At 36.2% G+C, this 26862-nt stretch overlaps 1 protein-coding gene across 4 annotated transcripts in view; it reads left to right on the top strand.

Annotated features, from left to right (window-relative positions):
- LOC121428209 (ankyrin repeat domain-containing protein 49-like) overlaps positions 1-11873 on the top strand; it is a 58670-nt gene extending 46797 nt beyond the window's left edge. For all 4 annotated transcript variants that reach the window (XM_041624820.1, XM_041624819.1, XM_041624821.1 and 1 more), the window contains one exon: positions 9750-11873. In XM_041624820.1, the coding sequence (XP_041480754.1) occupies positions 10370-11443 (1074 nt within the window). In that variant the 5' untranslated portion in view covers positions 9750-10369 and the 3' untranslated portion in view covers positions 11444-11873. The remainder of the gene's footprint in view (positions 1-9749) is intronic.
- The last annotated feature ends 14989 nt before the right edge of the window (positions 11874-26862 follow it).

A 26862-nucleotide genomic window follows, 5' to 3' on the forward strand; every position in this document is an offset into this window, starting at 1 on the left:
TTTGAGTATTTTAACAATGTGTATAACATGTTTATGTAGTCCACCATGTGAACACGCACATTGCAAGTAAACACTTAGTCAATGAGTTACCTTCGTATCTCCTCCCTCATTTATATCCCTCAATGCCATGTATCGAATATTTGTGATGGAGGCCCTCAGCTATGCATGAACGCTCCGCTACTGTTCCAACTCTCCTTTTCGATCTTTAAAAATTACGGCCACTGATACACAAGGCCATCAACCGAATTTACCCTTTTGATTCTCCGATCTCTACGTGCATTTTGAAACGTACACAACGGGGTACCCTCATATATCCCTAATTTGCATCAATGCTATGTATCGAATTTTTTTTATGGAGGCCCTCAGTTATGCATCAACTCCCCGCTACTCTTTTGAATCCCCCTTACAGAAACAAAGCAAAACAAAGAAAGAAAAAAACACAAACGAGGTCATCAACCGAATCGGCCTGTTTGGTCCTCCCATCTCTCCCCGCATCCGCCACGTGGGCTACATCAAACACACTATTTATCATTTGATGCATAACCTGCATCAAGCATTAATTCATTCCGGTGTATGCACATCATGGTTTATGGATAAATCGATTGATTTCAACACTGCTGGCTGGATCAATATTGTTCACGCGCGTTTCCTAAGGCTTTGAAGATGCGTCAGAGATGCTATCACACGGTTCTCAAGTAGGGCTATATCAACTTGTTGGCGTTGAATATTATTCTTAGCCCCATGGTGCTTTGAAATGTTTTTGCTTCGCACGCATCATTTTCGAAATATTAGTGGTGCATTGGCAGTAAGACCTTGTGGGACTGTTCCTCCATGTTGTCAAAATGAAAATCAGGAGGGACAAGAGAGAGAGAGAGAAAATAAGAGGGGGGGGGGGGAAGAGATAGGAGGGATGGGTAAAAGGAGAGCGAGAAGGGTGAGAGGGGGGTAGATAGTTCGAGACAGTGCGAGAGACTGAAAAGGTCGCATTCAAGTCTGTTCAATCAGATATTATACAATCAGATAGCAATATTTCAGTCGTTTATAGCACCAGCCCGTTGCTTACAAGAATAATGAGAACTGGTCCATCTAATGTAGATATGAAACTACCGCCTTAATTAAAAAAACAATAATTTCAGTTTAAAACCCCTGCATTTTGAAACGAACAAACCTAAATTGAATTGAAGTCATGAAATAATTACAATAGTAATTATGCTGATCGTCATTTTGAGTACTTAAGAAGGGCCCAATTTTTAAAGGTTAATTATATTCATAAATGTTGAATTATGTAAGATACAACACATTTATTGCCATTTCTCATCTGGAAAAACCGTTCCCTTATTTCAATTTAGGTATTTGATCGCTTCTAATTTTATAGTTTTGCTGTCTATGATCTTCATTTAGGTTCTTCTATAAAGTAGGTTAAGTAAAATGTTATTCAATATTGAGTAACCACAAACGGAACATACATGTATAATTGGGTAAAATATTAAGTAATGCTTCGATGCTTATTATCCGAAGATGTTTTTAAAAAATATCAGAAAAATAAATATATTTTCCTTTTACAAATCGTGAGGTTAAGGAATGAACAACCTTTTTCTAATCTTGTCGTGTCATGGTTACGAATTGTGAATCTTTGAAAAAGGAGTTCCTCTCGTTTAACATGTTTAACGAGAGTTTGATAGCTTAACGCGAGATAAGGGAATCATGATCAACTATGCATCATTTCCGACGTTGATTGTTTTCGAAGAAAGAGCGATGGAGAGTCAGAGCGGGCAGCAATTTAAAAAAAAAATCTGGTCTGAGGGGAACGTCACTTTGCCCTCCCTGCTACTGTCAGAGATTCTATACAGCAAAAACTGTGGTGTTAACCGGTGTACATAGAGGACCACACCAGTTATTTTACACCGGTGTTAAATTGGTGGTGTTAGTTTTACACCTATAGGTGTTATTACAACACCTTTGGTTGTTACATTTACACTCTTTGATGATATGCTCAATCTATAGGGTGTAATTTTAACACCTCAGGGTGTGGTCCTCTATTAACACCAATTGGTGTCAGTTTTAACACCACAGTTTTTATAGTGTATACAAGCTCGTGGAAAAGTGGAAAAGAGGTTCGTCGTCGGGGAAGATTATGTACTGGTTTATTCTATTTACGTCTCGTTTTATAAGAGAGTTTCGCTCCACGCGCACGACGGATTCAAAAACAGGAAACCTTTTTTTTTTCAATTTAACGACAAAGGCAAATGACAATCAAGAAGTCTTTGTTTTTGTCTTTGGTGAATCAAAACAACAGTTTCGTCCTAGATTCTTGACAAACGATATAAGTGTTTGCCATTTTTGTCAGTTCAGAAACGTAGGACGAACCTGCTGTTCTGGTTCCGGTTCATCAATTTTGACAAAGACCTTCAAGATATTTTTTGTAACACATTTACCGTGTTCTAGAATCCGTCATGAAAGCGAAAACTTTCTTGTACGGTCTTCCAATCCATTCCGTCTTTCGTTCCACTCGTTAACGATTGGTTCATACAGACCTCTCAACTATTTTGAATTTTGAGGAAAGAATCTGAATTTTTACCATTCAAGATTCAAGATATATTTTATTCAATTTAGCAGCTACGAAGGCTGAATTGACATTGAATTCACAATAAAAACATATAAATTGTTCATAGACATGAACAAAATCTCAGTTACAAATAATAATCTTAATTCAATTTAACCATAATAATTCAAATATACAGTGATAATTCAAATTCCAAAATAAGAGAAATTATAAGTTGAGCGTGTGTAAGGAAGCGTTTACAAGTAGAACATAAAGAGGGAAGAAAAACGATCCTGCTGAACAAAAAATCGAAAAGGTTCAACATAATGGGAATAACGATATGGAAGGGGGGGGGGTAAAACCATCTTTCAGCAAATTATTATTTAAGTTTCAAAATAAATGGGGCATTGTTACGAAATAAGATAAAGGCATAATTGGTAAAATTGGCCATTGTTTCGTTCATCTGGTGTTTGGAATATAACGAATATATAATTACTTGAACATACATAGGAAATTGATAATATTTAACATATACAAAGATATATATATATATGTGTGTGTGTGTGTAAAGCTTTACATGTACAACAGCTTTTGGCAACTCTTTTTTATTTAAATATTGTAAAGAAATTGTTCTCTTCATCCATTTCTTTACAATATATATATACATTAATGAATACATTATAAGATAAGTTAATTTGGGGAAATACCTAGCATGTTTAAGCTTCATAGAAACATCATTATGTGTTACACATCTATCATTTAAAAGTCTGATTAGATAGGGCATGGTACTTTTCTTGTATCGTTCTGTGCGGCACTTCGTCAGTCTATATTTCTCGCTATTTCGGAGGGCTCTAAATTCAGATTGTTGGGGGTAGCCAATGAGGAAAGAACTTTTCAAGGGACAGTGCAAATTTCATACACAAAGTGACACGTCTGTCATATAAGGTTGTAAGGCCAGAAGTTGAAAGTGCATTATCATATGAGTGATAATCTTTGCCAAAAATGATACGCAATGCTCTACCATTCAGGCCTTTTCCATTTCGCATGTTTTCAGGGTATATTTTTATTTTGCACTCCGACAGGAAATACAATTTCGTTCCCTTAAAGCAAAGCAAAATCATTTTTTTTTTAATATTAGAAGGTTGGGAGATATGGTTGATATCACTTTAGATAGAATGGTGGAGCCTGTCATTTTCTCAATCTATATCCGTTTTAACTAGTTCTGGTACGTCTGCAAATTGATGTGAACAATTTCTCTCCTTTGCACGCTCGGCGTTTGTGTTTACCATATTTACGTTAGAGCAACAGCCAGCAGGAATCATGAGATATCATCAGTTTCCCATGCGCGAACCACGTACCGTGCCTTTGGCGAACAGCACACTTCTCCTCTGTAATATGTTTGAAGTATTGATCAGCAAAACATTTTCACAATCAATACATCAATAGTGTTTTGACTGACGTTTTTGTGTTCATAAATCGACGCAAAATGTGTATTATGTTCACATGGTTGTATTGTTTTATCGCTGAGAGAAGATAAGCCTCTTACATTATTTTTAGCCGAGCCTTCACACCCATTTTTTATTTTCATGTAGGAGAATTTAATTCGAATTCATATACGTATACGTAACCCTGCATATTAATAATAATAGTCAGTTCTTGTATAGCGCATAACACATTATGAATAACGTCTCTATGCACTTCCAAATTAGGACTTGGATATTATTACCCCGGCTGTATATAGCTCAAACAGCCTTCCAGCGCTCAGTGCATTTCAAGGAATAAATTCCTTCACCTCACCTGGGTTGAGTGCAGCACCATGTGGATATTTTTTTGCTGAAGGAAACTACGCCATGGCTTGGATTTGAACCCACGACCCTCTGTTACAAAGTCTGGAGACTTATCCACTGGGCCACAACGCTCCAAACACCGCAAGACCATTATATTGTCTTCTCCGGGTATATAAATACAGTAAATACCAGCTATTGTATCACGATTCAACATTACACGCTAGAATAGAGCCATGGTAGAACCATGAATGTATTAATAGATAGAGCTTGGCCTATATGAACCAAACATGTGATATGAATTATGGAGACGATTGTTTCGGCGGGGGGGGGGGGGGGGAACAACACCGTATTAAGGAGATTATTTTCTAGGATAGATCTGCTATTTATGTTTTTTTTTTTCTAATAGAAATAACTCCCTCCAACCTTTTCGTGTCAATCTTGTTCTTCATTTATCTTTATTTTCGCTAATTGGTTTCTATTTCTAATTTATTTACTCACGTTCTCTGTTTTCCTTTCCTTTTGTGTTAATGGATGTGCGTGAGTATGAGGTTGTGTTTGTGTGTGTGTGGTGGGGGGGGGGCATGAACACCCCCCCTAAGCGATACCTGTGCTTACCTCTCTGCAAATGTCACCATTTACCGCACTTTATGCACATGCAAAGCAAGGCATATTACTTTCACCTTACCTCATTAGTGATGGTAACTTGCATCCCTAAATAACTAATTATATTAGTCGGCGGGTAGGGTTCGTTCGGGTTTGTCTCTCCAAAGTCACTGTCACACAAACAAAACCAACTCCATAGCGATCAAAGCTAATGCGTTATTTTAAATGCCATATTTAGCGGTCGATTTGGAGTCGGTTTCGGTGGTGTGACTGAAGACGAAAATCGCACTAGTTTCTTATTAAACAGCCCGAGGCTTCTGCCCAGAGAGTGTCAAAATCCTGCGGCCCGTCCAGACTGCCAGTCGATTGCACTTGACCTTTGAAGTGTAAAGGGGGTCTGTTTCACAAATAACTTACTATTAGTAATTGTAACTCTGCCATTGTGTTCATTGTCATGGTAACGGGGCTAGGTAACCAATCAGAATCAAAGTTTTCAGTCCATAGTTATTACAGTAATCATATCATTTGTAAACAGGCCAGGGATGTTTGTTTTTCATGTTAATGAAAAAATACTGTTCTAAGGCCCTCCGCTAGGGCATTGTCTATTGAGACGGGGCTTGATGTCGTTAGCTTTTATCAGTTACAGTAAATTTTGCCATTTTAAGTATTGGGATGCAGAGACTCTTTTCGTATGCCATGTATGCTGTATGCATAACCACCCTTCCCCATCCTGTCTATAAACTCGAAAATACGCCAGACAGAGGGGTGTATTGTGACCTAAAGGAAGAGAAGAAAAAAAGGGGGGGAAGAAGAAGAAAAAAGAAAGAAAAGAAGAAGAAAGAGAAGAAGAAGAAATGGGAAAGGGAAGAGGAAAAGGAAAAAGAAAAAGAATTGAGGTTAGAAGAGTTCCCTTACCAAGTGTATACTACACTTTCCTCAATAACGGCGCCTCTGTTTAGGCGTCGCCTGTGCGAACGCAACTTTAAGCTGCGAAAGAATTAAGTTTATTAGTGTTTAATGAAATCACTTGGGCTGTATTTAAAGAACCGTCGTTCCCGCTTCCAGCTAAATGTTACCTCGAGGGCGAATCGGGCAGGGTGCGCCGGAAAACAAGCCACTCTTTAAAGAAGTGTAGTTCTTAATTAAAGGATCTGTTAGTCTACAAATCAGACAGTGTGCTTGCTCAAGTTTGATATACGTTCCTGTAATATGAAGTCTTTTTTAAATTTAAGATATATGTGAGTGACTCATGGCTAGAGGATGAATGAACTAAATCAGATTCGCAGTTTTCTTCGGCTTAAGTTGTAATATGATCTTTTTATATTCTTTTTGTCAACGAATTTTAAACAGCTTAATGAAAATTTAAAGCCCACTTCCAAGAGTGTCGATCATCGCTAATCTTACATGAACAATCAAGGTGTTTGTTCATCTTGTCAATTGGAAAACCAAATATGTTCGTCATTTTAATCGGAATAAAAATAAATAAATTTATATACATGTGCTCTTTACATCGACAATATTTAAAAAAAGTTCTTCGCTTTATGCATTACTGTTCCGCATTCATGTCCTGACTTTATAACGTTCAAAACAATGGATTGGTTCTTCATTACTGATGATATGATATATATGAATTACCAATTTAAGGTACACAATTGATAATCGATAGTCTGACATTCATATGTTTATTACGTATACACAAACCTCGTTGGGACCTTGTAAGTCTATGGTTTTGATTTTCTTTTTCCCCTTTTAAATTTTTTGTAGAAAATTCAATTTCATTATGCATTCTGTGAGTGAGCAGGCCTAGAATATGAAAGGACAAGGCATTTTTTTTCCTGAAAATACGAAAAATTATGTAGGAGCCAAGTTCGTTGAATCTCGGTCGTATTTTAATATAAGCTGTCGGTGCATGCGTTTGACATGGCAACGCGCTTCAAATAATTGATTAGTTTGTGCAGATTAGGGGGAATATGGTTGCGGGAGGCTCTGCTACAGATATGTTTCGAGGAGTTTTTGACTTTCATTTTGAGCGGTCTGCAAAAGCATTATTTAAACTTTGTCTACATTGACTAAATCTAGAAATTCAGGTTTATATGTGTTCAATTTCTTTTCATATGAAAAGAATAAAACACATTATGTGCTGATATTATGCATACTACGAGCGGAATAACAAAGACAGTTCCTAAATTGAAGAACATTGCAAGTTGAAGTGAATTTATTGAGAAATATTGAGCGTATATGTATGATAGAGAAGGTGAGTGGGTGCATGAGCGATACACAAAGTTGGAGAGAGATAGAGGGGATGAGGACGAAGATGATGTTTGTGGATGTCTATGTGAGGGTGTGGGTGTGCGTGTGTTTTGTGTTTTGTGAAGGAGAGGAGGATGAGGGAGGCGAAGAATAGGCATAGCATAGAGTTGAGTATACGTAACTTCACACCCAGCAATGTCTTTGGTCGCCTCATGGTATGTGAAAATGTAATGAATGATAAGATCATTCACTGTAGAAAGAATATAGTTATCTCGAAGTGAAAATACGAGGATCAATTGAAAGTGAAATGACAGAAGATATAAACGTCGACATCCGAGATCTGTTTCATTCTTGGTCTCAAAACATACATGGCAAAAGTGAAAGACTGGATGCAGAGGTTCCCTAGATAACTTTGTGGGTGGGAATCTCCTGGTTGATTCAAGTTTTGTTCTGGGGCTAATTATTTCTTGATAGTTGTGCGTTATCTCTAAGTAGGGTTAATATTATACCGTAGGTTGAGCGTGTTAGGTACATGTACCTTCTCAGGATGAATCATTGCGATGTATAGACATCCAAATTTGTCTAAGCAATCGGGATTATCATTACGATCGCCGTCAACGTGATCATTTTATGATGATGAGGATGAAACGAGGACCCTGTTGATGAAGATAATTGTAGTTACCTCTTATTTCACTATTTCGATACTGATTTTTTTTTTCTCATTTGTCAAAGAGCTGCAACGAAGTCCCTGAAAATAATGAATTAATTGTTATATACTTATGTCATTTCTAAATTTTACGCAAAATTAATAGCATGTTTGATGGGTGCCAGTTGAAATGGGGTTTCTACCCCTAAATGAAGGGAATCTTTTGAAAAGACAAAAGTCGAAGTAAGTATCTTTTGAAGCTACTGGTCTGGACAAAATTGAAGGGAAAAGTGGACCAAAACTATCAGAAACATAAGATGTAGAAGCTACGTGTTTTAATGGGTGAGTGTATGTGTGTGTAAGGGGGAGGGGTATGTGTGTGTTTCTCTCTCTCTGCGTGTGTGCGTTTCTCTCTCTGCGTGTGTGCGTTTTGGTGTCTTTATGTGTGTAGTGACTTTTGTTCTAGCTGTGCATGAGGAAGGGTATAGACTGCGCGTATGTGTGCGTGTGAGGTGGGGTACGTGGATAAGTTGAAGTGCTTGTGTGTATGTGTGTGTCCGTTAGAGGGCTGTTTTTGAAGTAGAATAAACAAATTCGGGGAGGTATCGCATAGTTAGAGGGCTACACCAACAGACATCCCCAATAGAATGGCGGGCTGTTTGGTCTGCCTGAAGCCAGATCAGTTATCATCACAAGGCAGACAGACTTCCTAATCTACTTATATTTAAAGGGAAAGTCTATCCCGACGACAGAAAGTTATTTGATATTGTGACGTCACAGACAAGCAGTTCTTATATGTCGTATGATATAAATCCTAAGAAATGCAATTATCTCCAAAAATTGAACGTGATTTTATTTTTGCGGGGATATATCCTCATACACACCATTTCATACCCACTTCTATGAAAACATATTCTTACTCATAATGAATAATTCAAGAAAATGAATTTGTGGAATTTATATTACATGATATGGGGGAGGGGTTACTCGCATCTGACGTCACAATTGCAAACTTAAAAAAATAAAAACTCTCTTCCTATTTTTCGATTGAATTTAATCATTTTTTCTGTAGTTTAATAAAACATGAAAATATTTGCCCGATTTTCTTATTTACGATATAATCGGATGTATCCTTTTGGGAGGGCAGTTCATGAAGCATCAACTAGCATAAGTAGATGTATATATCACGATTATAGAAGTAAATCCAACATATCGCCACAGTGAACTTCCCCTTTATCCAATGAACATGGTGTCGAGATGACCCATGTCTGCAACAAGTACATGCATGAAGAAGGACGGTAGAGGCATAATGACCCCCTCCCCTACACATGTAGAGCCCCCCGCGATCATGGTGACTGTACATTGAAATGCATTTTGGGGACTAAGAACGAGGGTAGACCCCATCATTTCAGTTGTCTTTTTTCTTCTTGTTTTCAATGTTAGGATATCTGAAAGCAATCCCCTGCACCGAACGTATTTAGTGTAATATTCATCTTGCATATGAAAAGTGCTTGAAAAGGGCTACGATTATTTTCAACTTTTTCATGAAATCTTTTGAATGTTTAGGTAATGGGGAGATTAGTCAATTATTGATCTATTGAAATATACCCATCACTCCACAAGAAATTGAATGCTTTATAAGTAACTTGAGATATTTGTAAAATGTTTTGTATGTCATCAAATATTGTTCTGATAATTCAATTGATGATTTTGATAATGATATTGCCTTTTATATTTTTCTCCCAAACCTTCCCTTTTCTCTGTTCCCTTTCCCTGTTTTCTTTATCAAACTCGCACCCTCTGCGTGGTCCTACGCTGTTTCACCTCTTCTTGCACCTTCTTCCCCTTTCACCCCTTTTGGCCTATTACCATCTCTCCAATTTCTATCTCCCATTTCCTCCTTTATCTCGCTCAAATGCAGATCACAATTCATGGAGTGGCGTCTGTATAATGGGAGCACATTAAACCAGCGCAGAGTCACCCAAGGCGAGGGCGAAGCACCAGCTATGCATGGAGACAACTCTCCGTACCAATGACCTATTTAAGACCCTACTAAACCCGGAATTCGAAAGACCAAGACCCCTTATTACCAGTTGATTGCCAATTTCGGAATAAGGGCAAACATCTCAGAAGCAATCGGGCGATGTTTGATGCCGCATCGAGGAGATTAATTTCTTTCTACCAGTCTGACGAATTGCTTTTCGCCGCAATTCTTTACGATTGGTGAACATCTTAGAGTAAATTTATTTTTTATCTACCCGTTTACGTGCAAGATATGAAGAATGAAGTAATTTTGGATGTTGTAGGAGAAGAGCAGTGAAGAGCAGAGTTTAATCCTCGTTTCAAAACCATCATCTCACTGGAACTCGTGAAAATACAAGCAAATGTTTTGATGATTGAAGTCGATGATAATTTGCAATTGTAGGTCTCGTTGGAAAACCATTATGGCAGCAGCTCCCTGTTGAATTCTCAAGTTTGGATACCCGATGAATTTGCTGACTTGCATCTTACAATTACAGGAAATATCTTGAGTGTTTAACCATGATGGAAGTCTGCAGTGAAAAAACAAAGGAACTAAGCGAGAGTGTGGAAAGTTTGGACAAAGAGTTCCGCGAACGAGTCGCTCAACACCGCACGGATCGGAGGTTGAGCGTCCCTCGGATAGGAACAGATCTGACGTTCAAACAAGAAGAAGCGCTAGCAAGGAGAAAGGAGGGAAAGGTGGAGAAGGAAGAAGAGGACGAGCAACAAGGAGCCGTAGGGGGTATTGAGATCGATGTAGAGGATGTGACAACACCCGAACGCTGTATAACGGTTGAAGACTGCGGGGAGCTGGATCTAAGTGGACAGTTAGAACCGAGGAAAGAATCTGATAAAGAGAGACTGGAGAGACTCTTCCAGGCTGGTCTTGAGAGGCAGTACCGCGGGGAAGTCGATGACGATGATGATGACGAGGACGGGGAAGCTGCTAGGAAGACGAGAAGGGACACGGAGTTGTTGTTGAACATCATGGAGACGGAGAAGGAGAAGAAGCAAAGGCGAGGCAGTTGGAAGAGTGTTTGGGATGATGATGACCCGGAGGAAGATAGTAAGATTAATGAGGATATTGAGAGTGACCCAGTGAAGCGGATACTATGGGCAGCAGAGAATAATGAGATAGAGACGGCGAAGGATTTGCTGGAGGCCACACCAACTCTTATTAGTATACAGGACGAGGACGGTTATACGCCGTTGCACCGCGCAGCGTACAACGGGCACACCGCTATGGTGGAATTCCTCCTCGAAAGAGGCGCGGACATGTGCGCGCGCACCTCTGACGGTTGGCAGCCCATACATTGTGCTGCGCGCTGGAACAATCCGTGCGTTGCGTCGCTTCTTGTTCAAGCCGGTTGCGACGTTAACGCGATGACGAACGGAGGTCAAACGCCGTTACATTTGGCGGCGTGTAGTGCTGAATCGGAGGAGATACTAAGTCTATTGCTTCTGAGTCGCTACATCGATACGACACTCAAGAATGCGGCGGACGAAACAGCTTATGATATAGCAAGAAGGACAGGGAGACTAGTTTACCTGTTTGAGGTAAAAGACCCTCATATGCTACCTTCCACCAGCTGACGTCAGCGGGTTTTGTGTACAAGATAAAGACGATGATAACGGACCAATGATGAAAGCGGTAAACTGAATTAAAAGCGTCATGAAAATTGATGATTGTTGATCTCACTACACCAAAATTAGTTATCTGTTGAAAGCCGGTCAGCTCGATAAAATAAACAGGAGGAAAAACTCCATGTATCTCCGTGTTACTGGCTTGAATGTCTTTATTGATATCTACTGTGTATCTTCAGAAGTATGATGGTGTACATGTATTCCGGATGTTTGTTCGTTTTATTCACCCCTGCCTTTCTCCTTTCTGCATTTATTTGATCTTTCCCTTTTCTTGTTTCCTTCCATCTTCCTAATTGATTTGATTCTCAGTTCTATATTTCTATTGTTGCTATGTTTCTTCATCTCTTTCTTTATCCCGTTCATATTTTCTTCAATATCTTTTTCTCCCTCTCCATACTTACCCCCAACTCTAAGCACTTTGTCTTCCATTCTGTTTACCATTATATTGATTACAATTGCCCTTTTCAGACATGTACTTCTGTTTGTTAACACTGTGGTGTTGTCTCCACTACCATGGCTACATTTGTAATTATTCATGTAACCCCCGGCGCTTGATGGTTCTTAATGACGTGCAGTAATGTTCATGTGCTTTCCAATTCTAACGCTCTCGGCATTTTAATTACCGGCTTTCACCGAATGTCTGCATGATCTTTAAGCTCGAGTCAAATCAGCGAAACAGGCCCCAGATCGAACAAAGCAACTTTGATTCCGATCGGTCGTTAGGCGTCAGCTTTTTGGTGTGACTGAGCGTGTGGGCTGGTTTCAAGGAGAACGCAAACCATGTGTTGAGGATGTAATGTGAAAAAATACATCATTCATATTTTCATGATTATAAAAATGCGCAAAATTTGACTTTGGAGCCCAAAAGCGCCAACAAGTTTTTGTTTTTAATTTCGGTTTAACAAAAAGTTAGATTTCTTTCATTCGACAAATGTGGAAAAAAAGTCGGGTTCATTGAAGTTATTTCAAGTTATCCACTTCCCGCGAACAATGAATAGTATGGATGAGGATGATGTAGGCGCAAGTTTCTCAAACTATCAGAGCATCATTTACAAGTGATAGGTTTTGCCTTGTTTCCACATAGAGCCCATCCTTCTTAAGACGTTCTCATTCTTTTGAAAACACACACTTCTAGTATGTGACTGTCTTAACTGCTTTGCAAAGTGCAGCTGACTTTCTTCAGCCGAGCACCGTTACTTTAGCAACCAGAAAATGCCTGCTGGGCTTGTAAGCAAGAAGGACATATCTCATCAATTTATTATTGAAACATTAATCTTCAGAATCTGCTGAAAGTGTTGAATAATTTCTGAAGAAATGTACGGTTAAAAAACAGAAGAAACGATTCTCTGCGGCTTTCTTTGTCCTATTTAATCGAAAATATACAGGCAAGTTCGAAGTGGTTTATGCAGAGTGATGCTTCAGTCCATCGTAGTCAAACATGTGAATATGCAAATTCAGATAATTGGAATACAGTAATTGAAAATATAATTGAGTTGCCGTTAAAGAATTTGATTTTTTTTGTTTGTCTATGAATCGAAAAAAGGGAAAGGAAACAACATTTAGAAGTGTAAAAATTGTATCAAACGGGAGAAATTAACGAACAAGATGTTGTCTTTATGAAGTTATATCAAAAAAGAAAAATGCCAATAAGTGAATCATATTGACTGTGGTAGTTATCTTTCAAACTTACCATCTTTTTGATATGTCAAACAAAATAAAATGTAAAGTTTATGTTTTTGTCTCTTCTATGGATATTGATTGAAGAAATATATCTTGTTGATCTTGATTTTGTAAAATGACCCATTCGCTTTTAAATCTAAAAAAAGATAGTTCTTGAAAATTACAAAGACTTGTTCGTGAGAGAGTTTGTATTTTACGTGATCCCGTTCCACATGATTGTGATTCGTGCAGTGTTTAACGTAATTTGTTTGAAAACTGTTAATGCAGAGGTTGTAAATAGGGATTTATCTTCGATTAAAAATAAAATTAGTAAAATAAATGCATTGGGAAAATATGATTATAAAGTATATGACTGTGTATACGTGCATGTTTCTAATTTCCGAGTATGAATTTATCAATATATTGGGAAAGCAGATATCAGGGAGGTAAAGGTTTAAGCTTGTCTGGGGAAGTTTGATATTTGATAAGGGGGGGGGGGGGGGGGGGGGGGTAGGTATGACCTTTTGGGGTTATACTAGTTTATGGAAACCTTTTTTCCTCAATGCATGTTCATTCGTCTAAAGTTGGAGTGAAATGAACTTCTATTTTGTCAAAGTAACAATAAAAATGAATGATGAATACACATGTATCTATCATCACATTTATCGCAGTAATCGTTTTTAGTTTATATCCGGGTTTATATCACAGTTCGTTCTTCATATAATGCGTCTTTATAAAATGTAAGTTTAAAATGCCAAGTCCCCGTCATTAACAGGTTAATTCGAAAAAAAAGAAAAAAAAAGAAATACAGATGAATCAGACAAGCAAAGCTGAACAATTGCATCAACTACAGAGATACATGTGATTTTCAAGTTTTGCCTACTTTCACAAAACAGTTATACAAGCATGTCAAGTGTGAATTTAAATTCATAGCCGATGACATGATGAACTATATGAACAGCTTCATTGTTAAAGGTGTTACTGATGAGCAATTAAAGCAATCATTGAAAGATAAAGGATCTTTGAAATGATTATGTGCTTACTTGCGAGCAGTTATAGAGATCTGTCATGTTATATGTTGAGGAGCATTTCATGGAAAGTTTTGTTCGTGGTCTTTTACTGACTAATTTGCTCTAAGCCAATCCCTTGTATGGAATTACAGTAGTTTATAACATCTTGTCAATGAAATCACCGTCTGTTTGTTTCATGAAACACTCCCTCGGGTGGCTCAAGGAGCTCGTCCCGCTATTTGGAAAGTCTGTAGATGTGGGTGTGGGCACGTGCGGACGCGTGTGTGTGTGTGGGGGGGAATTATTGGGATGTTAAATGTTATGTTCTCAAAGAAGTGTTCATGTTAATGTATGAAATATTGCACATTCTATTTTTCAATATTTAATCTTTGAGGTAATAGGTCGGTGCCTCCAGGATTTAATGATTCACAATCATTTTTCATTGTATGGTTAATATGTTTCATATAAAACATGATTGGTGCCTAAGTATATGGATATAAATGAATTATGGAGCAGAAAAAAAGAATCTGTCGTACATTGTCATTATTCTGGGCAAGCCTTGAAATAAGCACCTGTGAGCCGGGGGCAATTTTTTTTTTAAATTGCCCCCGGCTCACGGGCTTTTTACAGGAACCGGGGGCAATTTTCTGGAACCAGGGGCAATTTAAAAAAAATATATATATAACGGTGAACCACACCGCAAATTTGTTTATAGTAAGCGCAGCTCCTGCAATTTTTTAATTAGTAAATGAATAGCATATGCTAAGTATTAGGCTTATTCAAACATTTAAGAAATCAGATTTAAATGTTTAAGTGTTTTGACACCCTCACTCCACATCCCCTTTACAACCACACACACATGGGCTTATTTATTTTTCGTCTTTAATGAACCATGATCAATGACCCCCCCCAAAAAAAAAAAAAAATCTAAATAAATGAATAAAATAAAAATTAAGAGAGAGAGAGAGATGGAGAGAGAGAGAATTCAGATCAAATATTAAATATAGAAAAAAAAATATTTTTAAGGTTTTTTTTATGGTTTGAATCATGGGAGTGGGTGAGTGTTTGTGGCTGTGAGGTGCACTTGGATTGCATATAAATTATGTTAAAGAAATTAAGAAACGAAATCAATAAATAACTCGGTCTATTCAAATTCCAGCACATAGCCACAGGCTATGTACGTGTATTGTAGGTTCACGTACACAAGTTATTTGAAAACGCAGATCTCCACAGAAAATGCCTTTCATTCTGGGAGAGTCTGAATTCGGTGAAAATGTATTCATTAATAACTTAAATATTCATCACAATGAAGAAATCATAAAGTTTTTTGACAGTTTTAAAAAATTAACATGAAATCTAAACTCTATCTCAAACGGAAAATCACCATCACTTAGGCCATTACTGATAGAATTCTCACCCAGAGCTCTGGCAGACATGAGCTCAAAACTGGCTTGCTAACACCACACTCAAGTGCACGCGGCGTCCTATTTTTTTTTTTTTAATGGAGCCTTGTTAGATTATTTATTGTCTGATATTTACCCCTCTCCAGGAAAGAAATTAAAAAGCTACAATTCACAACTATAAGCTAAGTTATTTTGGATTATTAAGGCTCCGTTTTGACAAGCAAGGTCGGCGACTGTGAGGATAAAAGACTTGCACATCGTATGTGCTGTGAACAGGGATTTATCTCCTGTGCAATTTGAATTACTATATAACAGAATCGTGATATCCCGAATTAGAAATGTGTGCATTAGAAATTGCACATGGTGAAGTATGGAAAAACCGCTACCGGAAGAACACATGTATTACAGGAAAAAAAAAGACGGACGCAGCTCACTTTTTATGGTACAGAAAAATAGACGCACTTGGCAATTTTAAACTGTGTTTATCGTAAATTGAAAGTAATTTGATTTTGGCTTTACAGATATTTAAATTACATGTATGATATGGCTTCAGCCTTCACTGCTCACTCACGGCGGGCGCAATTCCCTGGAAAATATTTGCGCCCGGTCGTCAAAATTTAGATGATTTTGGGGCTTCATGGGCGCAATTGATGGCGTTATGAGCGCGAATTTGCGCTCAGCGCCCACTTATTTCAAGGCTTGATTCTGGGTTGATTATGTTGTGATTAATGGATTAAAAACAATTACACTCTGCCTCGCCAGCATAGAAGAAGCGAGACATTGGCACCGCTTTTTCATGTTTTTCCAACAGCAACAGAGTCATAGGTATCAGGACATCTTTCATTAAACTTGGATGATTAGCAATCAACTGTCATTTACAGTTTTCTATGGATTTCATTACACATAATAATGGTGAAAGTTCATTTCAGGCCAACAACTTAGATAAAATTGGTCATTTCATCATGTTCATACTTAATTCAAAATTGAATTATTCCTTGGAACTTAACGTTATATCTTACAAAGAAGCACAATTTCATAATGAAATTAGATCAAATTTCATTAAAATTCATTGTTCTGAGCTGGCCTAAGATTCAACGAGAAAATGTTTTATATTTTAATGTCACGAAGTCAATACTGTTGCTATATTGAGTTGCGTAATGCAGGCCAAGGAAGTTTCACTTGTTCGTTTAAAGGAAAAGTCCACCCCAACAAAAAGTTGATTTGAATAAAAAGAAAAAATCCAACCAGCATTATGCTGAAAATTTCATCAAAATCGGATGTAAAACAAGAAAGACACGACATTTTAAAATTTCGCTTATTTTTCACAAAACAGTTCTGTGCTTAAGTCAGTGATATGCAAATGAGAGAGTCGATGATGTCACTCACTCACTACTTCTTTTGTTTTTTATTGTTTGAATCATACAATATTTCAATTTTTACGAATTTGACAATTTTACTAGGACCCCCTTGCTTGAACCACCAAATAGTAAAATATTGGAATACCATGTGTTCAGGGAGGAATGAAACCTTGTTTCACATGACAATGACGAGAAAATCAAAATATTTCAGATTTCGTGTAATAAAATACAAAAGAAATAGTGAGTGGATAACGTCATAGTCTCTTCATTTGCATACTAGCCAGAATGTGCTATTTTGTGAAATTAAGCGCAACTTTGAACTGTCAAAACTTTCTTGTTTTATATCCGATTTTGATGAAATTTTCAGTATTCTGCTTATTGGATTTTTCTCTTTTTATTCAAATCAACTTTTTGTTGGGGTGGACTTGTCCTTCAAGAATTGGCGCAAGATAAAGAGAGAGAGGGGGGGGGGGGGGTGACAATGTCTGATGTAGCTTTCCACCCATCAACAGAGCGATTGAGCATGATCGTGAAAGGATAAGAGTTTCCCAGAAAGGTGGGATATGTGAGGGAAGGAGAAATGGAGGGGGGGGGTAAGAGTGTGTGGTGTCGGTAAAAGAAGGGGATATTTTCAGAGAAATGGGGGTAAGAGAGTGAGAGAGACAATGAGGGGTGTGAGAAATATAGAAAATAGCATATCAGAGGCACACACAACTGAACAAGGTCATGAGACCCAATAAACACAAGGTAATACTTGTAAGCCTATATAGTAGATATAAGAGATATATGGCGTTCTTGCCAACACCAAGGGTACCGAGAAGAGTTGCTGTGGTAGGGGCAGTCGAGGTGCTGAAAATACCAAAATAAACAAAATTATTGGGGGAAAATTAAATGGCATATTGAATTAGATTTGAATTAAGTTCAATTTTACTGGCGATCGATATCTCCTTCTCAAGTCTCAACTTTTTAGATATGCCGCTTGGCATTATGAGCAACCTCCCGCAGCGGGCCTTCGTAATTGTTTTCAATCGCACAGGGCCGACGCCACGAGTGTGTGTGTGTGTGTGGGGGGGGGGTCAGGTGAACGCCCCTGTGAGTTTCAATATTTGAAGAATAAAAAGGAGAGGAAAAAAATGAAAACGGGAAGAAAACTAAAAAATACCTATAATTCAATTGAGAATAAAATAGCATCACATTAACGTCTTCTTTCCCCTCATCGAATTTTCATGGTGCTACCTTCTTCTGTTATCCCATTATCACAAAGAATACCCCTATCCTCTCTTTCTGTGAAAATTTTCTTCTTGCTCGATGTGCTATCTTTTTTTAGTATCTTACCACGCCCTTAATTCAATGTTTGTCTTCTGATCCTTTTCTGGAAAGTTTGACGTCTGTCTTTCAAAATTACATTTCATTCTGTAAAGAGTGAAGTAGTCAACTTCAACCAATGTAAGCCTACGTCCAGAAGCCTACCTGACAAACCTCGTCAGGAGGAGCAACAAATAAAAAAATAAGGAAAAGGTTCATTGGTCACCGCCATATCAAAAGGCCTTTCTCATCAAAATTTGTCTGGCATGGATGGTTCCATTGTAAATCAGTTTTATAACTGCACAGGACTATCCTCCACCTTATTTTATCATGTGTAATAAAACATGAATGAATCAATTCAACATGAATAGATGAGAATAAATACAGTAAAAAAGACATAAATAAATACATAAATAAAAAAGAGATAAGTTTCTTGAGCATGTTCCTGTCAAAATTTGTCTTACGGGGGGGGGGGGGGCACACTCTGGTCACCGCAAGAACACTATTCTGTATAAATACCTGCTATATTTACGGTGAAACATAATAGAGGACGCTCTTTTAGAACAGTATACAAGGCATGATTGATGATTCCATAGTTAAAGCAAATGACACAAGATGAACTTGAAGGGGGGGGGGGGGGTACAAACAAATGACTGTGTACCTTGATCTCAATGAGAATATATGGGTATTATATGCTTGAAATGAACTATATTTATTACCAAATAATGTCAAAACACATTGATACAAGGTAAATGATACACTTCATTGGAAAAAGGACTCCACACAAACAACAAGTACTGTTAGTGGTTTATTTCCAATTCGTCCAATGACCATTTCGTCTACTATCGTTTGGTCTTCCATCAGTTCGTCAACTCACCACATGGACTACTTTCATTTAGTCTAATGCCATTCGGTCTAATAACCAGTTGGTCCAATAACCATTTATTCCATATGCCCTTGGTCTAATTGGGCTAAGTGTTAAATTGTGCAAAATGAATGAAAATTAAATGGTTAATGGTCATAGACGAAATGATGATTAGACGAAGTGATGCCTGGACCAAATGGTTGTTGGACCAAATGGTTGTTAGACGAAATGGTGATGGACGGAAAAGCATTAGACTAAATGAAAGTAGACCATGTGGTGAGTGGACGAGTTGGCAGTAGACGAATTGACAATTTACACTACTGGTGGGACGTGGACCCACGACATATCTCTCTCTTATTTCAAGAATATTCTTCTCTTGATATCTCTCTCTTTTGATCACTTGCCAAATCATGGAGGGAGCGCGGGATGGGGGGCTTTCGCTCCATCCGTCAACATCACCATCACAAGCAATACCATCTCTATCACCACTACCACATCCATCCCATCCCCGCATTCAGCCAACGAACCAAGTACAAAAATCGCAATCACTGTCCCCTCCATCACGACCGGGATCACGACCTTCACCACCGCCATCATCGTCATCATCATCATCCTCATCGTCGTCGTCATCATCATCATCTTCGTCGTCATCGTCATCATCATCATCATCATCATCACCATCATCATCACCACAACCACCACCACCACAACTATTATATCGCAATCTCTACCATTACCACTAAGTAATACCTTTTTTAGTGTAAATCTTTTGTTTTAATTATTGCACGAAGTAGTATCAGAAACAACGAACAGAGAAAGAAAAATAATCATGATCCACATTCATATATCACTGTAAAAACTGTGGTGTTAAAACTGACACCCTAGAGATTGAACATAACACCAAAGAGTGTAAATGTAACAACCAAAGGTGTTGAAATAATACCTATAGGTGTAAAACTAACACCATCAATTTAACACCGGTGTAAAATAACTGGTGTGGTCCTCTATGTACACCGATTAACACCACAGTTTTTGCTGTGTATAGCTACTGTCATTGAAAATATATGTATTTGAGCTCTTGACAGATTTTTTTGAAAACTAATCAGCGGTGAAATAAATGACGAAAATCATTTAAATCAGATTAAAATATTCAACGATATTAAAGGTAGATTTCAAGTTAGCAGAAGAAGTTCATTTACTAATTTGGGAATGAAAGAACATCATGTATCCATGTAAACACAAGAGAAAAATACTGAAAAACCCCTTAAAAGTAAGAAATTGATATTTTAAACTGAAATACAAGTACGACACTTCTAACGCACCGTAGAATATTGCACCACAAGTAAAAAGAAACATATATTGATGAAACAAAATATGACATTAGATTAAAGTATAAAAAAAAGTAATTCTAAATTGCGATATCTATGAAGACTTGTAACATACAAAAAAAATCAAACTTACTTGAATTATTACATATAGATTTTAAGATAATGAACGCATACAATTCTAGTAATATTGCACAAAATTTATCAACATCAACTTGCCTTTTTTAGTGGACTATCCCTTTTGAAAAAGAGACTAATAGTTGGAAGACATGTTTTATATTGTGTTTAAAGACATTGGTCAACATTGCACAGAAGTTGATGTACTTAGCATTCTTCGTATAATTATTAAAAAAAACGCCTTGAAAGAAAAGAAAAGAAATTCGTACAGACAGTTTCAAGACGGAGATCTGTAAATGGAAAATCAACATTTACATTAATAAGGCCTATTGCAACACACGTAGTGTATGGATAAATTTGGGATGGTGTTATCGGTGACTCGTATTTTTTTCCTTTGTATAAAGCACTATAAACATGATATAATTATTTTCAGGTGCATTATTTCAGGGCATCTTTATTTCTTTTACATCTTATCTGCACTTACAAAGGTGTAAAATTGAAACTTACAGCTCAGGTTTTTTATGTCAAAGTCAAATCAATGTTAACCAATATTTTTATATTATATATAGTAATTAGTGGTTAAAACTACTCACACTTATTATTTTTTTTACTTATTTTTTTTTTTTTTTAAGGATGTTTTATTATATTCTCTCAAATCAACATACATGTACATAATCAGATTCTATAAACAATTTGTACAAACTATTTGAAACATAATTATAAATTATACAATAAATCCATTACAATATAATTATACAACTTATACATCAAACTTAAAAAATACTAGAAATTAATATACTAATGCGTTTCAGCAATTACAAAATGAAATATTAACAAAATATATGACATGATCAGAGAGAAAAAAAGATAAAAATGTTGTTCCACCTCCCACCCCCCCCCCCCCCCCTCCCTCCCCTCCGTCCCCAGGTTAGGAGCATTCTCCCCTTTATGCCTATACTCTACATGGAAGGGAATGCAATTCTCCGTATTGGTTTTTTTCTGTGTTTTTATTTATTTTGTTTTGTGGCTTTGTCTCTCGTATATATACCTTTGCCTCACTCTCCCTATTTATTATTTTAATTAAGATTTTCCCATTTCCTTAAATGAAGAGACATCTTGCCTCTACCTAGCGCCAGCCTTCTTTCTTCCCATTCTTCTTCTTTAAATTTCCTTTTAATTTCATCCATGGTTATATGTGCACCCTTTTCCCTCCCTTTGAAGATTAAAAATTTAACAAAGATTAAAAAGTGATTGATTAAGCGTTCTTTTCCTTCGTCCTTTAATTCTACCCCTACAAGAATTTCCTCCCAGCTTAAATTACCCGTAGAAATAAAACCAAACATCTCCTTACAATTATTCCAAACCAGACAAGCATATTCACATTCCAAAAAAAGATGGCGGTATGTTTCCTCCTCTTTTTTACAATAACAACAAAGGTTATTTTGTGAGATTTTAAAACGGAACAAGTGATGATTTGTGTAAGCAATGCCGTGTAACATTTTAAACTGAAATTCTCTTAATCTACTGTTCAGAGTACATTGTCTTGGTCTCATAAAAATGTGTTCAATCTTTTCATAAGAGAAACTATATTTGTTTTTTAACTTTTCGAAAACATCAGGTATTGAGAAGTTGCATTTCATAAAATTTGCATAAACGTTTTTAGATACTAACTCCTCCATTGACAAAATTCTTTTTCCAGATATAAATGATATTTCTTCCCTAAGAGAAGCCTCTTTGCTATCTATTTTCATATTTCGTTTCCAGCTGACTGGAAAAGTTTTATAAATTGACTCTATCAGATGAAAATCATTTATGTTTAAACCCTGTCTTTGGAAGTACGAAAATGGCCTTAAGTTTCCATCATAATCCATAATATGTTTCAATCTGTAAATATTTTTTTCATATATTTTTTGGTTAAATATGCATTTCCCTTCAATTCGTACAAATTTATTGTTAAAAAATATCTCATTTCCTTTAAATGTTTCAGATTTTAAACGAAAATCCTTCGTCTCTATCCATACTTCTAACAAATCTATATAAAACTGCGGCAATGCTATCTCCAACAATCCAAGCAAGTAATCACATGAAAATATAAAATTTCCTCCCAGATGTTTTGTGGCATAATTGAAATATTGTTTCCATTTCATTGTATTATTTTCTTTTAGTCTTTTAATCCACATAACTCTCTGTGCCTTTATTAACCATTGAAAATTCATCATTTTCAAGCCACCTTGATGGTAATCTAAGTACATCGTTTTTTTGTTAATCTTATTTCTGCCACCCCACAAAAAAGTAAAAGTCAACTGATCAAGCTCAACATAAACCCATTCTGGAATTGGTGTAAGAGATGCCACATATATGAATTTTGAAAAGATAAACTGCTTTAATAGTTGTATTTTGCCCATCAAAGTTAAATCTCTTTGCTTCCACCAGTTTAACAACTTCTTTATTTTACTTAATATTTCTTTATAATTCAATCTTTCTTTTACTTCTACATCTAAAGAAAAAAATACACCGAGAATCTTTATAAAATCCACCTTTTGGCCAAAAGATAAATCATGTAATTTTCCTTGGGAGGAACCTAATAATAGAACCTTCGTCTTATCGTTATTAACTTTGAGTCCTGACACTTTTCTGAATTTTTCTAAAATTTCTATTACTTTTCTTACTGAATCTAGATCTCGGACAAATATAGACATATCATCTGCATACATAACCTGTTTTACTTCTTCCTTTCCAAAGGAAATTCCTTTAACATCATTATTATATCTTATATTATGCGCTAATACTTCAATACATAAAATGAAAAGATATGGTGAAAGCGGATCTCCCTGCCTTACCCCTCTTTCAACATGAAAATAGCTTGTAGAATCCCCCCCATTAAAAATACAACTTTGGCTATTTGTATATAATATTTTGACCCATTTGCGAAATTGCTGGCCAAGACCGAATGAACCTAATGTTTGATGTAAAAATTTGTGGGATATCGAATCAAAGGCTTTTTCTAAATCAATTGCTATCATATACCCAGGGATATTATTATATAACGTATGAAAAAGCATATCATCAATTAATCTAATAGCTTCTCCTATATTCCTGTTTTTAATAAATCCTATTTGATCTGCTAACACCACGCTCTCCAAAACCTCTTTAATTCGTTTTGCTAAAACTTTGGATATGATCTTATAATCTGTATTCAATAACGAAATGGGTCTATAATTCTTTACGTAATGTGGGTCTTTCCCTTCTTTAGCTAATAAAATAATAATTGCTTGTTTTTGTGATGCCGAAAGTTCTCCAAGAACAAAAGCTTCATTGAATGCCCCAATCAATACATCCTTTATTTCAGCCCAAAATGTACAATAAAATTCAACTGTTAACCCATCGTTACCAGGGGATTTATTTTGCTTCATTTCTTTCAGTACCGAAATACACTCCTCTTCTAGTATATCCCCTTCACAGCTTTCAGAATCTTCAGATGATAACGTTGGTACATTTTTAAAGAAATCCCTAAAATCTTCCGTGTATTCCCTTGCATAAAGGTGGGTATAGAATGATTTAATTTCATTTAAAACTTCCTTCTCATTTTCAGTAATTTCTCCGTTAACCTTAACTAATTTTGTTATAGTACTTTTCTTTTTGTTAGATTGTAATAGTTGACTAAAGTACCTTGTATCCCTTTCTCCACTTTCGTACCATGTCGCACGAGACCGAATTTTAATACCTTCATTAATGTAATCGTAACTGTCTGCAAGTTCTTTCCTTTTCTTTTCTATCTTTTTTATTAATTCTTCATCTACTGAATTTACGCAACTACTTTCTAAACATTCCAATTCCTTTTCGAGAGATTCTTTTTTATTCTTTTTTTCTTTGGCCAGTTTTTTCGAAAAAGTTCTTGTAAAAGACATTATTTTCATTTTCAAATAATCCCATACAACTCTTCTATCTTTAACTTCTGTTTTTATTTTCTCCTTTAATGTAAGTATTTCTATTTTCATTTTTTTCACATATTCTACATTACCACAAAGGCTATTATTAAATTTCCAATAAGAACTATTCTTTTTACGCATTTCCTTCTCAGTTTTATCATACAAAAACATAAATATAGCTGAATGGTCAGGAGCTATAGATGGTAAAATTTTGCACCTAATAACAACATTTACTAAATCATCTGATATTAGCCAATGATCTAATCTACTTTGCATAAATGGATTATTCTTAGTGAAGGTAAATTGTCTTTTCAATGGATTTCTCTCCCTCCATATGTCTATCAATTGTAGTTCCTCCATAAAATTTTCTACTTCTTTACTAACCTTATCATGTAATTTTTGTTTTACTGTTCCATTATAATCTAAATCAGAATTCATTATAATATTAAAATCTCCTCCCATTAAAACAGGTTTGTTACAATTATTAATTTTTTTTAACTCTATAATCATATCCTTTAAAAATTTTATTTGATGATTTTCTTTATCCCTCGTCGGTAAGTATACATTACAAAGGACCATTCTATGTCCTTGGATTTCACAATCAATGAGTATGTATCGCCCTTCGTCATCTTGTTTTATATTTATAAGTTTAAAGTCTAGCGAAATTTTGATGAGAATGAGTACTCCTTTGCTGTGATTTGTTCCATGACTATAATAACATGACCCATCCCACCCAGAACTCCATCTATCCTCTACTTCTTTTGTACTATACGTCTCCTGTAAAAAAATTACATCCCCTTTTTCTTTGCACCATGAAAATATTCGTCCCCTTTTCGCGCATTCTCTTATTCCTCTAACATTTAAGGAAACAAAATTACAATTTAAACATCTATTCATTAAAAGAATCTAAAAAGATCATTCCACCATTTTTTTGTATAAAAACTAAGATTTTCACTATGCTATTTATAGGGAGAGTGAGGATTGGATTTCCTAGTGTAACTGCAGTACATAATTGAATAAAATCTAATTTATTGCGCCATTGTTTAAAACAAAAATGAATGTCGATCAATTCGAGTATTGTTATCCCTTCCATGTAGAACATTATCTCTAAAAATCCTAAATAAGTTGCTCGTAATTCCTGCAGGTAAAAAAAGAAGGGAAGGAATCCCATCTACACGACCCTCTCCAAAGCAGCACTCCCTCACAGCTCACCCTACTTTACAGGTTGCTGTAGTATTTCCAATAGTAAAAATCTACCCCTTCTTGACTTTTTTTCTATGTCTTATTAAATATAAAGAAATAGCTGTAAATGAAATTAATAATGAAGAAAAAAAAAACTGGCATTCAATCAGCATATACCACATTAATAAGTTAAATTTTAAACTTATATCTACTAAGCCAGATTTTTTTTCCTGTTAATAAGAACTTATATGATAGAAACAAGGGGACTAGGAACGCCCCGGGACCCTGCCCGGCCGCACCAACTCAAACACGTACGCACAACTACCCCACCCGCATTGCCTCCGCCGGGGATACACAGGCTATATCCCCGACAAAAACAACACAAGTAAACAATGACACGTGCTCCGTTGAAACATAGCCAAACAAGGCCCCAAGGCACTCCCAACCCCCTGTCTCTATAGAAAAAAAAATCAAACAGTCCTGAGATTCACCTTTCTGTAACCATGGACCCTTTGTGGTAGGGTCCATGCTGTAACTAAATACCCAATCCCTATATAACAATGTACAAAAGCTAGTCCTGATATTGGATTCCATATTAGCACATTAAAGGTGTTATACTTAAAAGAAAAAAAACACACAAGTTTCCATATTAATGCCAAGAATAAAGGACAAAATACTTATGTGGCAATAAATTCCACTGCTGGTAATGTACCTAATCATTGGTTCAAATCAACAAACCATGCAGGTTTGGACATTGTATCGAGGATATCCTCCTTTTGACTATTTAGTTCCATCTTACATAAAGGAACACCTGGTATTCCTTTCTTTCTTAAAAACTAAGCAAACAAACACTTGGAGCATACACGAGCCAAAAAATATGAAAAAGCAAACTTTTTCAATAATAGGCCCGTTCCACATCTTGAAATTGTTATACATTCTCTAAACTTTTCCTTTTTAAATGTATGAATGCTCTATACAAAATGTCTGAATTGCGGTATTCAACATGCTGTTCTTTTGTAAAAAAAACTCAAGACTTACGTCCCTTTCTTCTTGTGAATGTGAGAAACAAAGTCAGTATTGCTCGTTGATATAATTTCACCAAGTTGTATACACATTTTAGTTTACTTAATTAATGCAAGGGTGAAAATGAGATACAATCTTGCTCCACTCACCAATAATGCTTTCATATATTGTTGTTTATACCCCTACTAATCA

The sequence above is a fragment of the Lytechinus variegatus genome, chromosome 14 (genome assembly GCF_018143015.1).
Source record: "Lytechinus variegatus isolate NC3 chromosome 14, Lvar_3.0, whole genome shotgun sequence".
In the NCBI taxonomy this organism is placed as follows: domain Eukaryota; kingdom Metazoa; phylum Echinodermata; class Echinoidea; order Temnopleuroida; family Toxopneustidae; genus Lytechinus; species Lytechinus variegatus.